This window comes from Pangasianodon hypophthalmus, chromosome 25 (assembly GCF_027358585.1).
Source record: "Pangasianodon hypophthalmus isolate fPanHyp1 chromosome 25, fPanHyp1.pri, whole genome shotgun sequence".
Lineage (NCBI taxonomy): Eukaryota > Metazoa > Chordata > Actinopteri > Siluriformes > Pangasiidae > Pangasianodon > Pangasianodon hypophthalmus.
The window spans coordinates 12,803,673-12,818,688 of NC_069734.1; the positions used below are offsets into that span (position 1 = coordinate 12,803,673).

At 38.4% G+C, this 15,016-nt stretch overlaps 1 protein-coding gene and 1 long non-coding RNA gene across 2 annotated transcripts; one reads left to right on the plus strand and one right to left on the minus strand.

The window, feature by feature from the left end:
• Positions 1–1,646: 1,646 nt before the first annotated feature.
• LOC128317474 (uncharacterized) lies at positions 1,647–4,592 on the plus strand. The gene is made up of 3 exons (XR_008300998.1): positions 1,647–2,796; positions 2,893–3,014; positions 3,169–4,592. It is a non-coding gene; the product is annotated as an uncharacterized LOC128317474 (long non-coding RNA).
• Positions 4,593–5,987: 1,395 nt separating this feature from the next.
• LOC113546690 (CD59 molecule (CD59 blood group)) lies at positions 5,988–12,829 on the minus strand. The gene is made up of 4 exons (XM_026946670.3): positions 12,695–12,829; positions 7,559–7,631; positions 7,231–7,335; positions 5,988–6,767 (listed from the first exon to the last, which is right to left on the minus strand). The coding sequence occupies exons 2-4, from the start codon at positions 7,611–7,613 to the stop codon at positions 6,568–6,570; spliced, it is 360 nt and encodes a 119-aa protein (XP_026802471.1). The 5' UTR covers positions 7,614–7,631; positions 12,695–12,829; the 3' UTR covers positions 5,988–6,567.
• Between the last annotated feature and the right edge of the window lie 2,187 nt (positions 12,830–15,016).

Here is a 15,016-nt window from a genome sequence, read left to right on the forward strand (position 1 = left end):
AAATAAATAAATAAATAAATAAATAAATAATTGATGTTAAACACATCACCCACAATCCCTTGCATTATTTGATGTGAAAAAAGGGCACGTGAATATCTATTTCCTTATAGATGGTAAAAGATATTATCTCGTTACACAGTACTCAATTTTATTTTATTCGTGCAGTTTTAATGTTATATTTGGGAAGAAATTCACTGCTCACAGCCACAACACTGCTGTAGCTTGCAGTGCATTATGGGAACACAGCTGAGGAGTAGTACTACGAGGAGTCTTTCTTTCCCATACTGTGTGTTTTTAGAGGAGCTTCACGTGTTACAGCATTTGGGTGGGGAGAACAAAATATGTTCTTTTTTCATTTATTTAAGCCTGTTAACAAAAATCCTTAGTCACTTTTAAGAAAATGTTTCCATAACAGGCTGTCTGGCTGTCAGCACTGGGTTAGGACAAAGGTTTGGTCTGTCCCAGTACCTCCTACTCATTCGACTCAGGGCAACAAATCTACCTTCTCCGGTTCTTTAACTTCCACTGGGACACTCCTCATCTTGATGCCTAACTATCTTCCAGTCCTTGGTGTTCCAGTTTGTCTGAGAGAGCGTGCAGAATAGACAGGGCCACAGCCAATTCAGGGGATGAAACCTCAAGTCTTCAGGAGGAGCTGGTGGCTGTCTCGCTCATAACCTCATTGACCTCTTGTCATTTTCTGAACTCACCTTTCTAGTCCCCTTCCTCCACAAAAGGGGTATGCCATAGTGGGCCAGAATCCCACGGAAGAAACCTATGCGGACACAGGGGGAATATGCCAAACGCCTCACAGACAGTAACCAGGGACCCTGGAGCTGTGAAGCAGCAATGCTACCTGCTGCAAAATTGCCGTCCCACTGGTTCTCAAGGTCGGAATTATTCACTCAGAACAAACGTCAGTGCAGTATTGAGCAGACAGCAACTTCCTTATGATTAGAATTCTGGAATGATATCCAGTATTAAAACTCTACAGTGTGCTGGCTCTTTGGTATCATTTTGTGTGTGTGTGTGTGTGTGTGTGTTTTGCTAAAGTTTAACTTGTATAATGTAAACTTGTATAAAATACATCTGTGTTGTGATCATGAGGGGGTCAGTGATTTTTCTGTGAACATGTGGGAACATGTAGCTCTTTAGGTAAATAGTGCAGTTCAATTAATGATCAGAAGGCGGTGTGTGAGACTTACGAAAAGCAGTGTGAAGGCGGTTAGGAGCTCAATTCAATTCAATTCATTTTTATTTGTGTAGCGCTTTTTACAAAGGTCATTGTCTCAAAGCAGCTTTACACAAACAAAAGTAAAGTGAAGTGTGTGTGTGTGCCGTCTCTGATGAGCAAGCAGGGCGACGGTGGCAAGGAAAAACTCCCTGAGATGGTGATAGGAAGAAACCTTGAGAGGAACCAGACTCAACAGAGAACCCATCCTCATATGGGTTTACACTGTAGTGTGCGTGTGTGTGAGCACAATGTGTGTTGGTGTAGTCCATGGAAAACAGCTGAAGCGTTTTCGTGGCAGTATGAAGCATTGCCGGTGGACAGGTCCAGAGTGAAGGGGGGGAGGTCTGGATCACCGGCAGCTCAGGAGTGTAGCTCGGCAGAAGGAGAAGGAAAGTGGTTAGGTATACTCACAGTCACCGTGTGGAGATAAAACTCAACATCCACGAGTCCCCCAGATCTACTCCTTTGATAAAAACACTAGTCGCTAAATGCTAGGTTAAATAAATAAGTCTTCAACCTCGACTTAAACACTGAGACCGTGTCTGCTTCACGTACATTAACTGGGAGGCTATTCCATAATTTTGGGGCTTGGTAAGAGAAAGCTCTGCCCCCTGCCGTGGTTTTGGCAATGCGTGGTACTGATAGACAGCCTGCATCCTTAGAGCGAAGTAGGCGCGGCGGAACGTAAGGTACTAACATATCGCTTAAATACTGCGGAGCGAGACCGTTTAATGCTTTATAGGTTAGGAGTAATATTTTAAAATCGATGCGGAATCTTACTGGGAGCCAGTGTAATGTAGATAAGACTGGCGTGATATGCTCATACTTCCTAGTCCTAGTCAGGACCCTCGCTGCTGCGTTCTGAACTATCTGAAGCTTATTTATGCATCTAGACGAACATCCAGATAGTAAAGCATTACAGTAATCTAATCTGGACGTGATAAATGCATGGACTAGTTTTTCAGCATCACTTAGCGAAAGTATATTTCTAATCTTAGCAATATTTCTGAGGCATGCTTCAGCTTGAGAAATAAGCACAACTTGAGTGAGTGAAAGGGAATTCATTTCTAATACTGGGTTAATCTCATCTTCAGAGGATATATATATATATATATATATAATGTGTGTGTGTGTGTGTGTGTGTGTATGCACGGAACTAAACTGCACTGAACCAAGCCATTGAAAAGCTGCTAATTTTTATTATATCTGTGGTTTGCTTTTTTCTTGTGCAGAGGCACAATAAACACACCCCACTCATCTCACCCTGCATCTGCTGTGTCTCATATCATACATTTAAGATATCATCTACTACATTATATATATCTTTACACTATGAAATAAAGCATTATACACCATAATAGCAGACAGACATAACGTAAATATAAAAACATTTCGCGATTTCCCCATGGGACACACAGTAGACTAGTCTATTTCCGGTTGCTTCGCGCCAATTCTGGCAGTACATAGCCAGGCCACCGGGTGGCGCCCAGGTTTGGCCGGCCTATGGGGGAAACGCTGCACGAAGAACCCACTGCACAGACAATACCAAGCACAAACCACCGGTGTGTATTTAAAACATGAAACAAAGAAAAATTAAGCAAAACACCGTAAACCATTAACTCAAATGTATGTATGTGTGTTTGTGTTGTCATGCGCAGCGTGAATTAATGTCAGGGGATGAAACGGAGTGGATATGTTTGTGTGTATGAAAGTCCAGTATGCTAATAGCGTGCGTGTGCACCCACATCGCCTCAGCAGGGATTTACGGAGGAAGAATGAGGTACGTTGAGGTGTGTGTGTGTGTGTTTGTGTGTGTGTGTGTCAACAGGGCCAGGTCACTTCCTCACATAGACACTGTCTCAGATCACAACATGATGTGACTGCTCTGGCTGCCCTGGCTCCCTTTGCTCCTGCTGAATGATATTATCTTGCAGATGATTGAGAAAAGCCAGCAGATGTCCTGTATTGTATGGAACCCCACAAACGCTGATGGCAGCACACATTGTGACATTGTCACCACGCTGGCCAGGGACTTCTACAATGACCTGGTGGCCCAGAAGCTTCCGTCCTCTTGTCCTCCTCTTAGTAAGGTTTATTCCTGCTTCATCTATGAAGATATATTTGTGCAGGTTTTCCCTGGCATCAATTTTAAATATTCTCTACAGAAAAGCTTTGATTACAGTTAAAGCACACTACATGATAAATCCTGTAAAACCCATTACTGCAATGCTGTACAATAGGCCATCATATAGCCTGTAATCCAGTACATACTGCTGAAATACATCACCATATCCATATTGGACTTACTTGCACATACTCCAAGTCCTCGGCTTTGATCCTGAGTTCGTTTCAAAAGGAATATAATAACCTTGTTTCATTCTTACCCTGTTCCTCCGAAGTATGCGGTCAATAGTGCCAATGCTTATTTGATTGATTCCTTGAAATAAACATTGGTCTTCCAATTATTATTGTTTGAATTTCTCACAAATTAAATTGTTGGCTATCACCATATTTACAACTGCAGTGTGCTGTTTGGCTAACAACAGCCTTGGTCTGCCTTCTCTTCATTCTCGTCTCTCAGTCCTACAAAAACAGTATAAGTATTGTTTGGCATTGATATTTGCTGTACAGTACATACTAGGAATACAGCTCACAAGGGACTGTGAACAGCACTGCAGTACACTGTTTTAATTTCCGTTTTGATTCTTAATGTTTATACCTGCAGAAATTATGTTAATTGAATTAATTGTATCGAGTGCTAGTGCTTTCTGAATGCGCACATTGTGTAACTAATGAAATATTGAAGTCTTTTTTGTGCGTAGACTTTTGCGCAAAGGGTTCAACAAATCTGAGGCATGTGTCAAAACACCAGTTTTGTGTTTAGAGTTTCGGGAAATGAGTCTTTCCTCTGGTAGGTGAACCAGTTTTAGTGTCTAAGTGATTGAGAAAAATACAGACATTACGCTTGTGTCAGAAAGTCCTTGAGTGAGATAACGGTGTGTGTGGGTGTGTTTGAAATGCCTCATGACATACTAGCATCCAATCTAGGGTGTATTCTTGCCTTATCCTGACCAGGATAAAGTGGTTACTTGTTATGATATTCTCACTAATATTATTGTTATTATGAGTCCCACTAGTATTATACAACCCCTGGCAAAAATTATGGAATCACCACACTTAGAGGATGTTCACCCAGCTTTTTTACTTTATAGCAAACAAACAAATCACAGATATGACACAAAAAAGGTTTTGTTCAATAGCTTAACATTCTGGTTTGTGAAATATACATAAAAAAAATTCAAGGACAATTTTTTTTTATTAATGGCATGTCTTTTTCCAAATCAAGTAGAGGAAAAAAAATATGGAATCACTCAATGTTGAGGAAAAAAATATGGAATCAATTTTTAATTTCCATTTCTAAAACAAATACTGGGACAAGTCTAAAAATGCTAATAAGTCAGCAGTTAAAAGGGAGTGCTTACACACTTTAATGGGCTGTTGGACTTGGCTAATTGAAAGGAAACATGGCTCCAATGAGAGAGTTGTCAGTTGAAACAATGGAAAGGATTATAAAACTCCTTCAACAAGGATTTTCAACATGGAGTGTGGCCAAAGAGATTGGTTGCTCCCAGTCAGCTGTGTCTAAAATTTGTTGCAAGTATAAACTTAATGGGAAGGTTATGAGAGGTAGATATACAGGCAGACTAAGGAAGATGTCAAAGCATCAGGATAGAAAACTCAAAGCACTATGCCTTGAAAATAGAAAATGCACAACAAAACAAATGAAAAACAAATGGGCGGAAACAGGAGTCAATGTTTGTGACAGAACTGTAAGAAACCGACTGAATGAAATGAGATTTATATATAGAAAAGCCAAAAGAAAACCAGCACTACCACCAAAACAGAAGAAAACAAGGTTACAGTGGGCTAAGGAGAAGCAATCATGGAGTGTGGATGATTGAATGAAAGTGAAATTCAGTGATGAATCATGAATCTGCATTGGCCAAGGAGATGATGCTGGAACTTTTGTCTGGTGCCGTTCTAACAAAACATATAAAGATGACTGCCTGAACCAATCAAATTTCCCAACTCATTTATGATATTGGGTTGCATGTCAGGTAAAGGACCAGGGGAGATGGCAGTCATTACCTCAGCAGTCAATGCACAGTTGTACAGTGAAATTTTGGACATTTTTTCATTCCATCCATAGAAAATAGGTTTGGTGATGAAATAATTTTTCAGGATGACAATGCATCTTGCCACAGAGCAAACAGTTTTAAAGCTTTTTTTCAGGAAAGGCATATCAACTCAATGACATGGCCAGCAAACAGTCCGGATCTCAATCCAATTGAAAATTTATGGTGGAAAGTAAAAAAACTGGTCCATGTTAAGGCTCCACCCTGCAAAGCTGATATTTCACAAACCAGAATGTTAAGCTATTGAACAAAACCTTTTTTGTGTCATATCTGTGATTTGTTTGTTTGCTATAAAGTAAAAAAGCTGGGTGAACATCCTCTAAGTGTGGTGATTCCATAATTTTTGCCAGGGGTTGTATTTTCTATATACATGATTATATGGAAAATACTTCCAAAGAAAATGTGTGTGAAGGAATTCAGTGACAGGATAAAATCTTAAAATTTGTTTAACAAAAAAGGGGATACATCTAAAGATTGGGGAATAAGTATGGGGAAAAAAATTGTAAATTCACAAATTAAAAACTGCAGAAGCAGACACTAAACAACAGCAACAGCACTTTGAGTTTAAAGTGGTTTCCTTTATTGAAAACGTATTAGTACTGGAATACTGAACTTGGAAAAAAGTTAATAAAGTTGGGTTGATTAAGGAGCAGTAATAATAATAATTAGTTTACCCCATTACTTTATTTCAGTTTCATTTATATTTCAGACTGTCACATACAAATAACTGCTTCCTGCACCCCCATTAATAAGATCAGGCCAAATGAAGGATGAAAAGCCTGTACTGATGATAATGAGAAAGTAAAATTTCTTTAAAAAATGATTTTTGTTCATTCTTTTATTTGAGTAACAATAAATGTGAGAATAAAAAATCATGCAACTGATACAGTTTCACCTCCTCAGAGAAAATTTAACATCAGTTGATAATAAAAACCTTACATTTAAATGGCATTAATATGAAGTATAAATTTTATTAATAATATTAATCTGTTGATTTGTGCTATTACACAAGGAGGCAGTATCAGTAGTTTGTCTGTTTATTTATTTTAATCTTAATCTTCAAGTCCCTTAAAGGTATAACACTCAGGACTAGTATTGTTATGCACAGCATCAGCAGGCATATCTGAATACATTCGATTAAAAGATGCACCACCAGAACAGAGCCAGGGAAAGAAGCAAGGTGATCACTGAAGTCCTGGCTGTGCTCACGGATGCACCATTACACAAGTCTTGGCTGCAGCACCTGTGTTCGAAGCTGCCCACTTGGGGAAACATGGAACCAAGCACACTGGTTTGACAGTCTGAAAACCGGATACACTGCCTGTATATTTTCCCATCTGAAGCAGAGTGTGAGAGAGAGAAAGTCAGATAAGTAAAATAGTGAATAAAGCAATGTGTATTTCAGAACTTCCTTAACAAATGAAACATACAGGAGAAACTGCATGTACAATGTCGCTCAAGCCACAGAAGTTTTCATAATGTCATAGTATCAGATAAAAGTACCGTATATGCATGAAACAGCATTTCTTATCCCTTTTCTTTAAAGTTACCCATGATTACATTTCAAAATAAACACTGGTGTATCACCTGCTTTGGCCTGATCCTCTGTCCATACCAATATTCTTTTAGTCAGTTCTAGCCTCACTAATGAATTTCCATGTATTCAAAGTGGACACATGTTGAACTTTACTTTGTCATTTATCACTAATTCATCTTGAAGCATACTATTCAATAACAGCTATGAATAATACAGTTAAACAGTTAAGTGTGTGTGTCTGTGTGTTTGTGTGCGTGACACACTTCTTTCTTTCAGTGTCAGGCAGCCATCGTTTTGGCCAGCGCAGTTAACGGTGTGACTGCATTTGCCAGTGTAGTCTTCACATTCGTAACACTTAATAGCAGAGCCTGGGGCAGAGGGAGAAAAAAAAATACTCATATTAGTCTATCACTACTGAGTGTGTACTCTCCATAGGATTTTGTAATTTATAAATGAGTCAATGAGTCGAGTCAATGAGTAAAGGAGAAAATAGTTTAATAATTGAACTTTTAAAAATAAACAGACAAGGGAAAAAGTTATCTTCGCATGCTTTTATTAATCAGTCATTAATCAGTCAGTTACTGTACTTACCCAGGCCAATAAGGGCCAGAACAAATACCACGCTCACTTGCAAAAAAACTTTCATCCTGTAGCCTGTGGTCTTCTGAAAGAGAGAGAGAGAGTTTCACAATGTCACCATTTGCAGAACTTCCTGCCTCATCTATGGATACTAGAATTATACAAATCACAGTATATATTTTGCTGAGCAATTACTTAACTGGAAAACCACTAAACCACCACATAGATCAGATCAGTTCAGTGCAAAGCACAATAAGGATATTACAGCATTCAGCATTTCATTGCTATATAACAAGCAAAAAACAAAAACAGTAAGAAGCAGGATGTGTGTATGCTTCTGTTGCACATAAACATCCCTTTTCACATTGTGACCTCATGTAGAGAGGCCTGAGTGCGAAGGGCAGAAGTGAAAATCTCACTGGGTTAACAAACTTTGTGATCATATACAGTGGTGTGGCATGCATATAATATTCACAGTATTTACTCATTTACAATAACACACTGTAAATTTTTTTAGATTTTTTCCTACACCGAATTGGGCTAGTTTTGGACTGCGGCTGCCAAGATCTTGCTTGTTTCATAGCATATAATCAAAATAAAAATTAAACTGAATAAATTTCCACAAACACTGGCAAATGTAAGCGCCGACAGCACGTCCATACAGAACCATTTCTATTGTAAGATCTACTGCAAAAGATTGGGAGAGAGAAAGAGGGATTAGGGAGTGGATAGTGTCCATATTGTGTTTGTGCACCACGGAGACATTGTTTCCCAAACAAAGAGGGAAAAGAATTTCCAAATTATCTGGGCTAGTTCCAGGTCTTTTGTATGGTTTTTGAGATATAGTTAGCTTAGAAATTCTGCTGAAACCCCAAACGGTTTAAAAATATTAGCTATACTGGGCATCGCAGCCTGCAGCTGTCGAAGGGACAGCTATATCAAACAGCTGTATCAAACAGCTGTATCGAACCGCTGAAAAAAGGTATGTCTAAAACCACTCAAAACAAGCTGTTAGACTGTATGCTGGAGAGTGTATGCTGGAGAGTGTATGCTGTCGACTCTCAACTGCCTACTGCAGGGATAATTCAGTAGATAGTAGTATAAAGTACAAGTCACTTGTGATAGCCTACTGACTCAATTTTGTTTGAGGCTACATTGTTGTTAATGTTGCCCTGCCTCACCAGGTCACAAGCTGCTGCTGGGTCACTGTCCAAAAAAGAGAGACAGAGCTCATCACTTACCGACTCTAAAACATTTTTGATCTCAAGCTGCAGAAAACCATAGGTTAATTTATCACGCCCAATATATCAGCAAAGTAAAATCTGCTGCATCTTGTAGATGTTGTGCCTTAATCTACAAAATCTCTGGAGATTAAGAAAAACTTACACTTAGGATGACTTTGTGGTTTTTTTAATGGTGTCTTTGTCAATCAAACACATCTAAGAAGGCATTATATATTAAGACATTATTCAGCTACTTTTAATTAGTGTTCTTATTTGTGTATCTATAATGGGGCGATTTGTTACACTAAGCAAAAGCACCAGATATTTGGTTTAATTATATAAATGAATATTGGTTTTATTTAAGTCAGGTATTTAAGCATTATTATCAAACCTAAATATTCATATTAGCTGATCACTATTATGTGTATAATGAAGTTATGAAGTTCTCCTCTTTTTACCACTTTATTAGGAACACCTGTACACCTGCTCATTCATACAATTATCCAATCAGCCAATCATGTAGCAGCCCCACAATGCATAAAATCATGCAGATTCATTTTAAGAGTTTCAGTTAATGTTCACATCAAACATCAGGAGGGAGAGAAATTTTTTCTCAGTGACATTTTCCCCTGGCCAAATCCAGAAATGTTGCACCCAGTGTAGAGTCCAAAAATATGTTGAAATAAGAAATTTGATAGCGACAAGAGAGATAGGAGACTCAGAAAACAGATGTTCTTGGTGTTCAAGCCTGTTTGAGGTCTTCTTAAATGTCTTTCTTAATGCTACATATTTTTCAGATTTGGAGAACAAACATATAATAGGCTTTGCTGTTAATTTTTTTTTTAATAGATAACCAGTAACTTCAGTTTTGCACTAGTTGCCTTTTCTGTAGTTAAAACAGAAACTGATCACACTTCAGATAAAAGTGGTATCACAGTTAATTACTTCAGTGCATCATGTTCCACTGAAGCAAAAGAAAAAAAAAATTCACAGTATAGTCTTACACTAAATGTAAAATTTCAGAAGACAGTCATCCGCACATTGTGTAAGACAGGGGTGTTCAGTCTTATCCGGAAATGGCCAGTGTGGGTTCAGGTTTTCATTCCAGCCAAGCAAGAGCCATACCTGTGTGTACTGAAAGCTATGATCAACTGATTAAACACGTGGAATCAGGTGTGGATCCTGCTTGATTGGAATGAAACCAGATAAGATGTCCACCCGTGTCTTACACTCTGTGCAGATGACTTTAGAACTGATTTATCTTGTCTGAAATTTTACACTTAGCCTTTTTTTTTTTTTTTTTTTACTATTTGCCTTTCCTTATCATCTGTCTTGCAGTTGTCTTGTTTTCCAACGCAAAACATACACTTCATAAGAAAAACTAGCCAGAAAACAAACAACTGTATTCAATTACAGCATGATACTGCCCTAAACCATGGCTTTTCACTAATAAATGTTGACCCTACTCCTTGGTAAAAGAAAGTCTAAGAAATTTGATAGCATCACTCCCAGGTCCTGCTGTGAACTGTATTTTTAGTATATTAATGCTTATGTTTTAGCAGTAATTCTGAAAAGATTAAGGGTTCAACAATCAATGCAGAAAGAAATGAATAAACAATATAGCCAATAAGAAACTATAAATGCCTTTTCCCCGCTCCGATTACAGCCATGCCCCAAGGTACGACTGAGAGCTGTGTTTAGTTGCATTTTGGCATAGCAGGATTTCTACACACTAATGAAACAAATTACAAAAGGGAATTACAATCAGTTCAAACATGAAGTCAGCATTTAATTCTTAAAAAGTAATATCCTACTAATTGTTTTACACAGTGAAGGGTTGTTTTTCAATGTGACACTACTGCATTTCAGATTATTTCACTGGTGTGATTATTTTTCACTATGGCATGGAATCTTCTCCATATTTCACAATGGAACACAAATATTTTGAGTGTACAGCATGTGGTATATGCTGAAATATTTATATAAGCTTTTTTTGCCACATTATATGACCTCTATTGTTATACAAATTATTACCAACCAAAAAATAAACCAACTTAAATTATGCAGATAAATACCCCTTATTACAACTACTAAGGGGTTTTAATCGAAAAATCACAATTAAGATGGAATATTATACACTATATGGCCAAAAGTTTCTGGACATTATCACACCCATATGTGGTTCTTCCCCAAACTGGGGTCACAAAGTTGGAAGCACACAATTGTATAGGATGTCTTTACATGCTGTAGCATTACAATTTCCCTCCACTGGAACTAAGAGGCCCAAACATGTTCCAGCATGACAATGCTCCTGAACTTGAGACAATGCTCCTGAACTTGAGACAATGCTCCTGAACTTGAGACAATGCTCAAGAACTTGAGACAATGCTCAAGAACTTGAATGGGCTGCACAGAGCCCTGACCTCAACCCCACCAAACACTTCTGGGATGAACTCGAATGCGGACTGCTCCAAAGGCTTCCTCGCCCAATATCAGTGCCTGACTTCACCCTTCTCTGAAGAGTAGGGGTTATTATAACAGCAAAAGGGGACTAAATATGGAATATGAGTGTGATGGTCAGGTGTCCACAAACTTTTGGCCGCACAATGTGTTTATATTTGACATTATTGTAATGTCAAATGTAACGAATATTTTTATTTTTTTAAAAATCATTTAATCAAATCAATTTTTTAATTTTAAAGGAATTAAATTTCAAATAAATTATACATACTATATATATTATGAGACTGATGTGGATGGGGTCAGCTGGATAGCTTAAAGATTGCACTTACGAAATCTATGCTCAAGTCTCATACATTATTCAGATAACTTAACCTGGACACTATACGCATGAAGCTGAACTAGAGAATACTTTGTGCTCAGAAGATCATCTGTTTCTGACACACTCAAGCCAGCCTATCTGGCATCAACAACCATGGCACGATCAAAACACTGAAGCTCTGAAAAAAATGCACTGAGCATTACATGATAACTACCTCAATGAGCTCCTAATACTTTATAGTTCCTAATAAATTGACCGGTGAGTGTATATAAGTGTATATTAAGTATTTCAAAATTGTGACAAGGTCCAAATGTTTGTTTGTTTACTAAAGTGTTTATAGAAGAGAGTAACTGTCACTGGTTGGAGTTCTCATTGGTTGGAGATCGCTCGCTGCTGCTGGGGGTGGCCCCACATGGACGGCCTGAAGATCAGTGGGATTGCTGGGGATGGTGCCACTCGGGGGCCGTGGAGATGGCTTGGGGATCTTATATGGGGAGTTGTACTGTGATGGCTTGGGACTGCGACTGCTGTGGTGGCTTTGTACTCAGGACTCCAGCAGTGGACAGTGGATGGGTTCAAGAAACCAGACTTCATGTGAAAACTGTGATGAATTTTCTGGTTGCACAGTTGCACTCTTTGCCCATGTAGTACACAGCTACAGAAGGGATTTATTTAGAGTCACACTATCTGGTTTCATACAGATGAGGACAGGTTCCCTTTTGAGTCTGGTTCTTCTCCAGGATTCTTCCTCATGTTGCCTCAGGGAGTTTTCCTTGCCCAGGTCCCCTCTGGCTTGCTCATTAAGGATAAATCCACATATTTACAATTTATTTTGATTTAATTTAATTTGAATCTATTTCTTTCTGTAAAGCTGCTTTGTGACAATGTCCAAAAATCGGAGTTGAACATAAGGGTGCCTAACTCCACAGAGGACATGACCTGGTGCACCATGCTGCTCTCCACTGGAATTACTGTATTATGGTTTGATAACTGGAGAAAAAGAATTTAATGCTGAAAATCCCGGGATTAACCGTCAACATGGCAGGCACTCATCCCAATTTACTGATGCAGTTAGCAAACGATAAATAAATAACTAGCCATCACTGGAGGTGTGGGAGAAATCATGAAGCGGTATTTACTTACCCGTGTGACGAGCCGCTCTTCCACAAGCGCTTTATCCGCTGCTGTGCTCCAGTCTGAGCGCTGAGGATGCGCCGTCACCAGGTCTGTCAGCGGGGGCCAACTGGCCACGCCTTACAGGGTTGCCAGATCAGTCCCAGATCCATCCTAAATCCTAGTCATCCTACAACACTTGCGTCTATCGGTGTCAGATATATTCCTTTTAACGCAATGCACTGTAACGAAGTACAATTAAAGTATGCTCTATAATTCCTCTAAACGGTTATTTAAAAAAAAACAAAAAAAACCATTATATATATATATATATATATATATATATATATATATATATATATATATATATTTAAAATAACCGTTTAGAGGAATTATAGAGCATACTTTAATTGTACTACTATATATATATATCCGCCTCGTAATATCACATATTTTCAATTAAAAGGATAGCAATGAGATTAACGGCCAACTCCCGCAGGATTACAGCAAACATGGCAACACAGATGGCTGCGTATAAAGAAATTATTAGTGTATTAAAGGCTACAGAAGGCAAATATAGCACTATTCTAATGTTTTTAAAGTTTTAAACCACTGTCAACTATATTGTGTAATTTCTAAATTGTAAAGCGATGGGCCATGATGTGATGGTTTCTAAATATTGCATTTTCTTTTGTTTTTTTAAACGTTATTATTAAATAGGATAAATGGACATACCTTAATGGGCTTTACTGTTTGTGTGATGCCATGATTGAGCTGCCATTTGTGTCCCACTGATGTGTATGGAAAGGTAAGAACTCCCCCCCAATAAAAAATAGATAAATAAATAAATAAAAACCCTCTGCAACACTTAGAAAACATCCTATTCCTGTTCCAGCCCACTATAACTACACTTTACCTCGAAATATATTCTTTAAGATATTTCAATCAATCTTTACTGATGTGTGAATCCATTTAACAGCTCCTGTTCAAAACACCCTTTTCAAGCCATCTATTATAGGTTATGAAATAATGGATATTCAGTCAACCATCTTACCATCTTGGTCACATATAAGGATGAGGTGTGTGGGTGGGGGAACATGTAGGGGAACACAGACAGGTTTGTTTAGCAATGCTGAAGATATAAATATTCATCTCTCCAGACAGATATTTGATGCCTTTAGTAAGTAAAAAATACTGACTTGAGTTACTAAGTAATGCAGCCATGAGGGTTAAAGCCAATGTCACATATTTTTCTAAATTTCCTGATAGCAATAGCTAGAGGGCTAAACCTTATCTTTGGCAGGAGGTGACTAATCTCAAAGTCATTGTAATACTCCTCATCAGGCTCCCCTAGTTATGAATCACACGTAAACTTACTGGACATAGTGTACATTGTACACTTGCCAATTCATGTAATTGTCCAATTAGCTAATCATGTGGCAGCAGCACAATGCATAAAATCATGCAGATGCAGATCAAGAGCTTCAGTTTCCGCCCCACAGAACTGCTGCTCACTGGCATTCTCCTCAGCAAGGCAACAACAAGAAGGCATTTCTGCCAAAATAATTGACACTCACTGTTTTTTGTTTTTCGCACTGTAATGAGTTAACTTGTGTGTGTGAAAATCCCAGGAGATCAGCGGTTTCTCAAATACACAAACCAGCCCGCCTGCCATAAACAACCATGCCTCAATTCACTGAGATCACATTTGAATTCACTGAGATCACATTCCCCATTCTGATGTTTGATGTGAATATTAATGGAAGCTCTTGACATGTATCTGAATGATTTTATACATTGTGCTGCTGCTGCCATATGACTGGCTGATTGAATAACTGCATGAATGAGCAAGTGTATAGGTGTTCCTATTAAAATGGCCAGCAAGTGTATAAGTTTGAAGCTACTTTTAAACCATGAGTTAAACACAAATGTCTACCACTCCAACACATGCTACATTGCCATATATATTGCCCTATATATATAAAACACATGCTACATTGCCCTATTTCAAACCAGCTGCCAGCAGAAGCAGACTTTGGTATAAAATGCATTTTTGTGTAAGAACTATGCAGATATTTTGACCTATTTCACTGCAGTCAGAGAAATGATTGGCTGGTACAAGGATTACGAAAAAGTGCCAGTGGGAGGAGCTTTAGGCTGAAAAACAGCAACAACACAAAGCCATATCAGACAAGGCGTTAACAAAGCACTCTTCATCTCACTATCATTACAGCATACACACTGGCACCAACCAACAGAGAAAAAAAACGGGCAGAATTTCAGAGCCCTGAATCTGTTTTGAGAACAAGCACCCATTGAACCTTCCAGTCCAGTGCACTCTGCCTAGCCTTC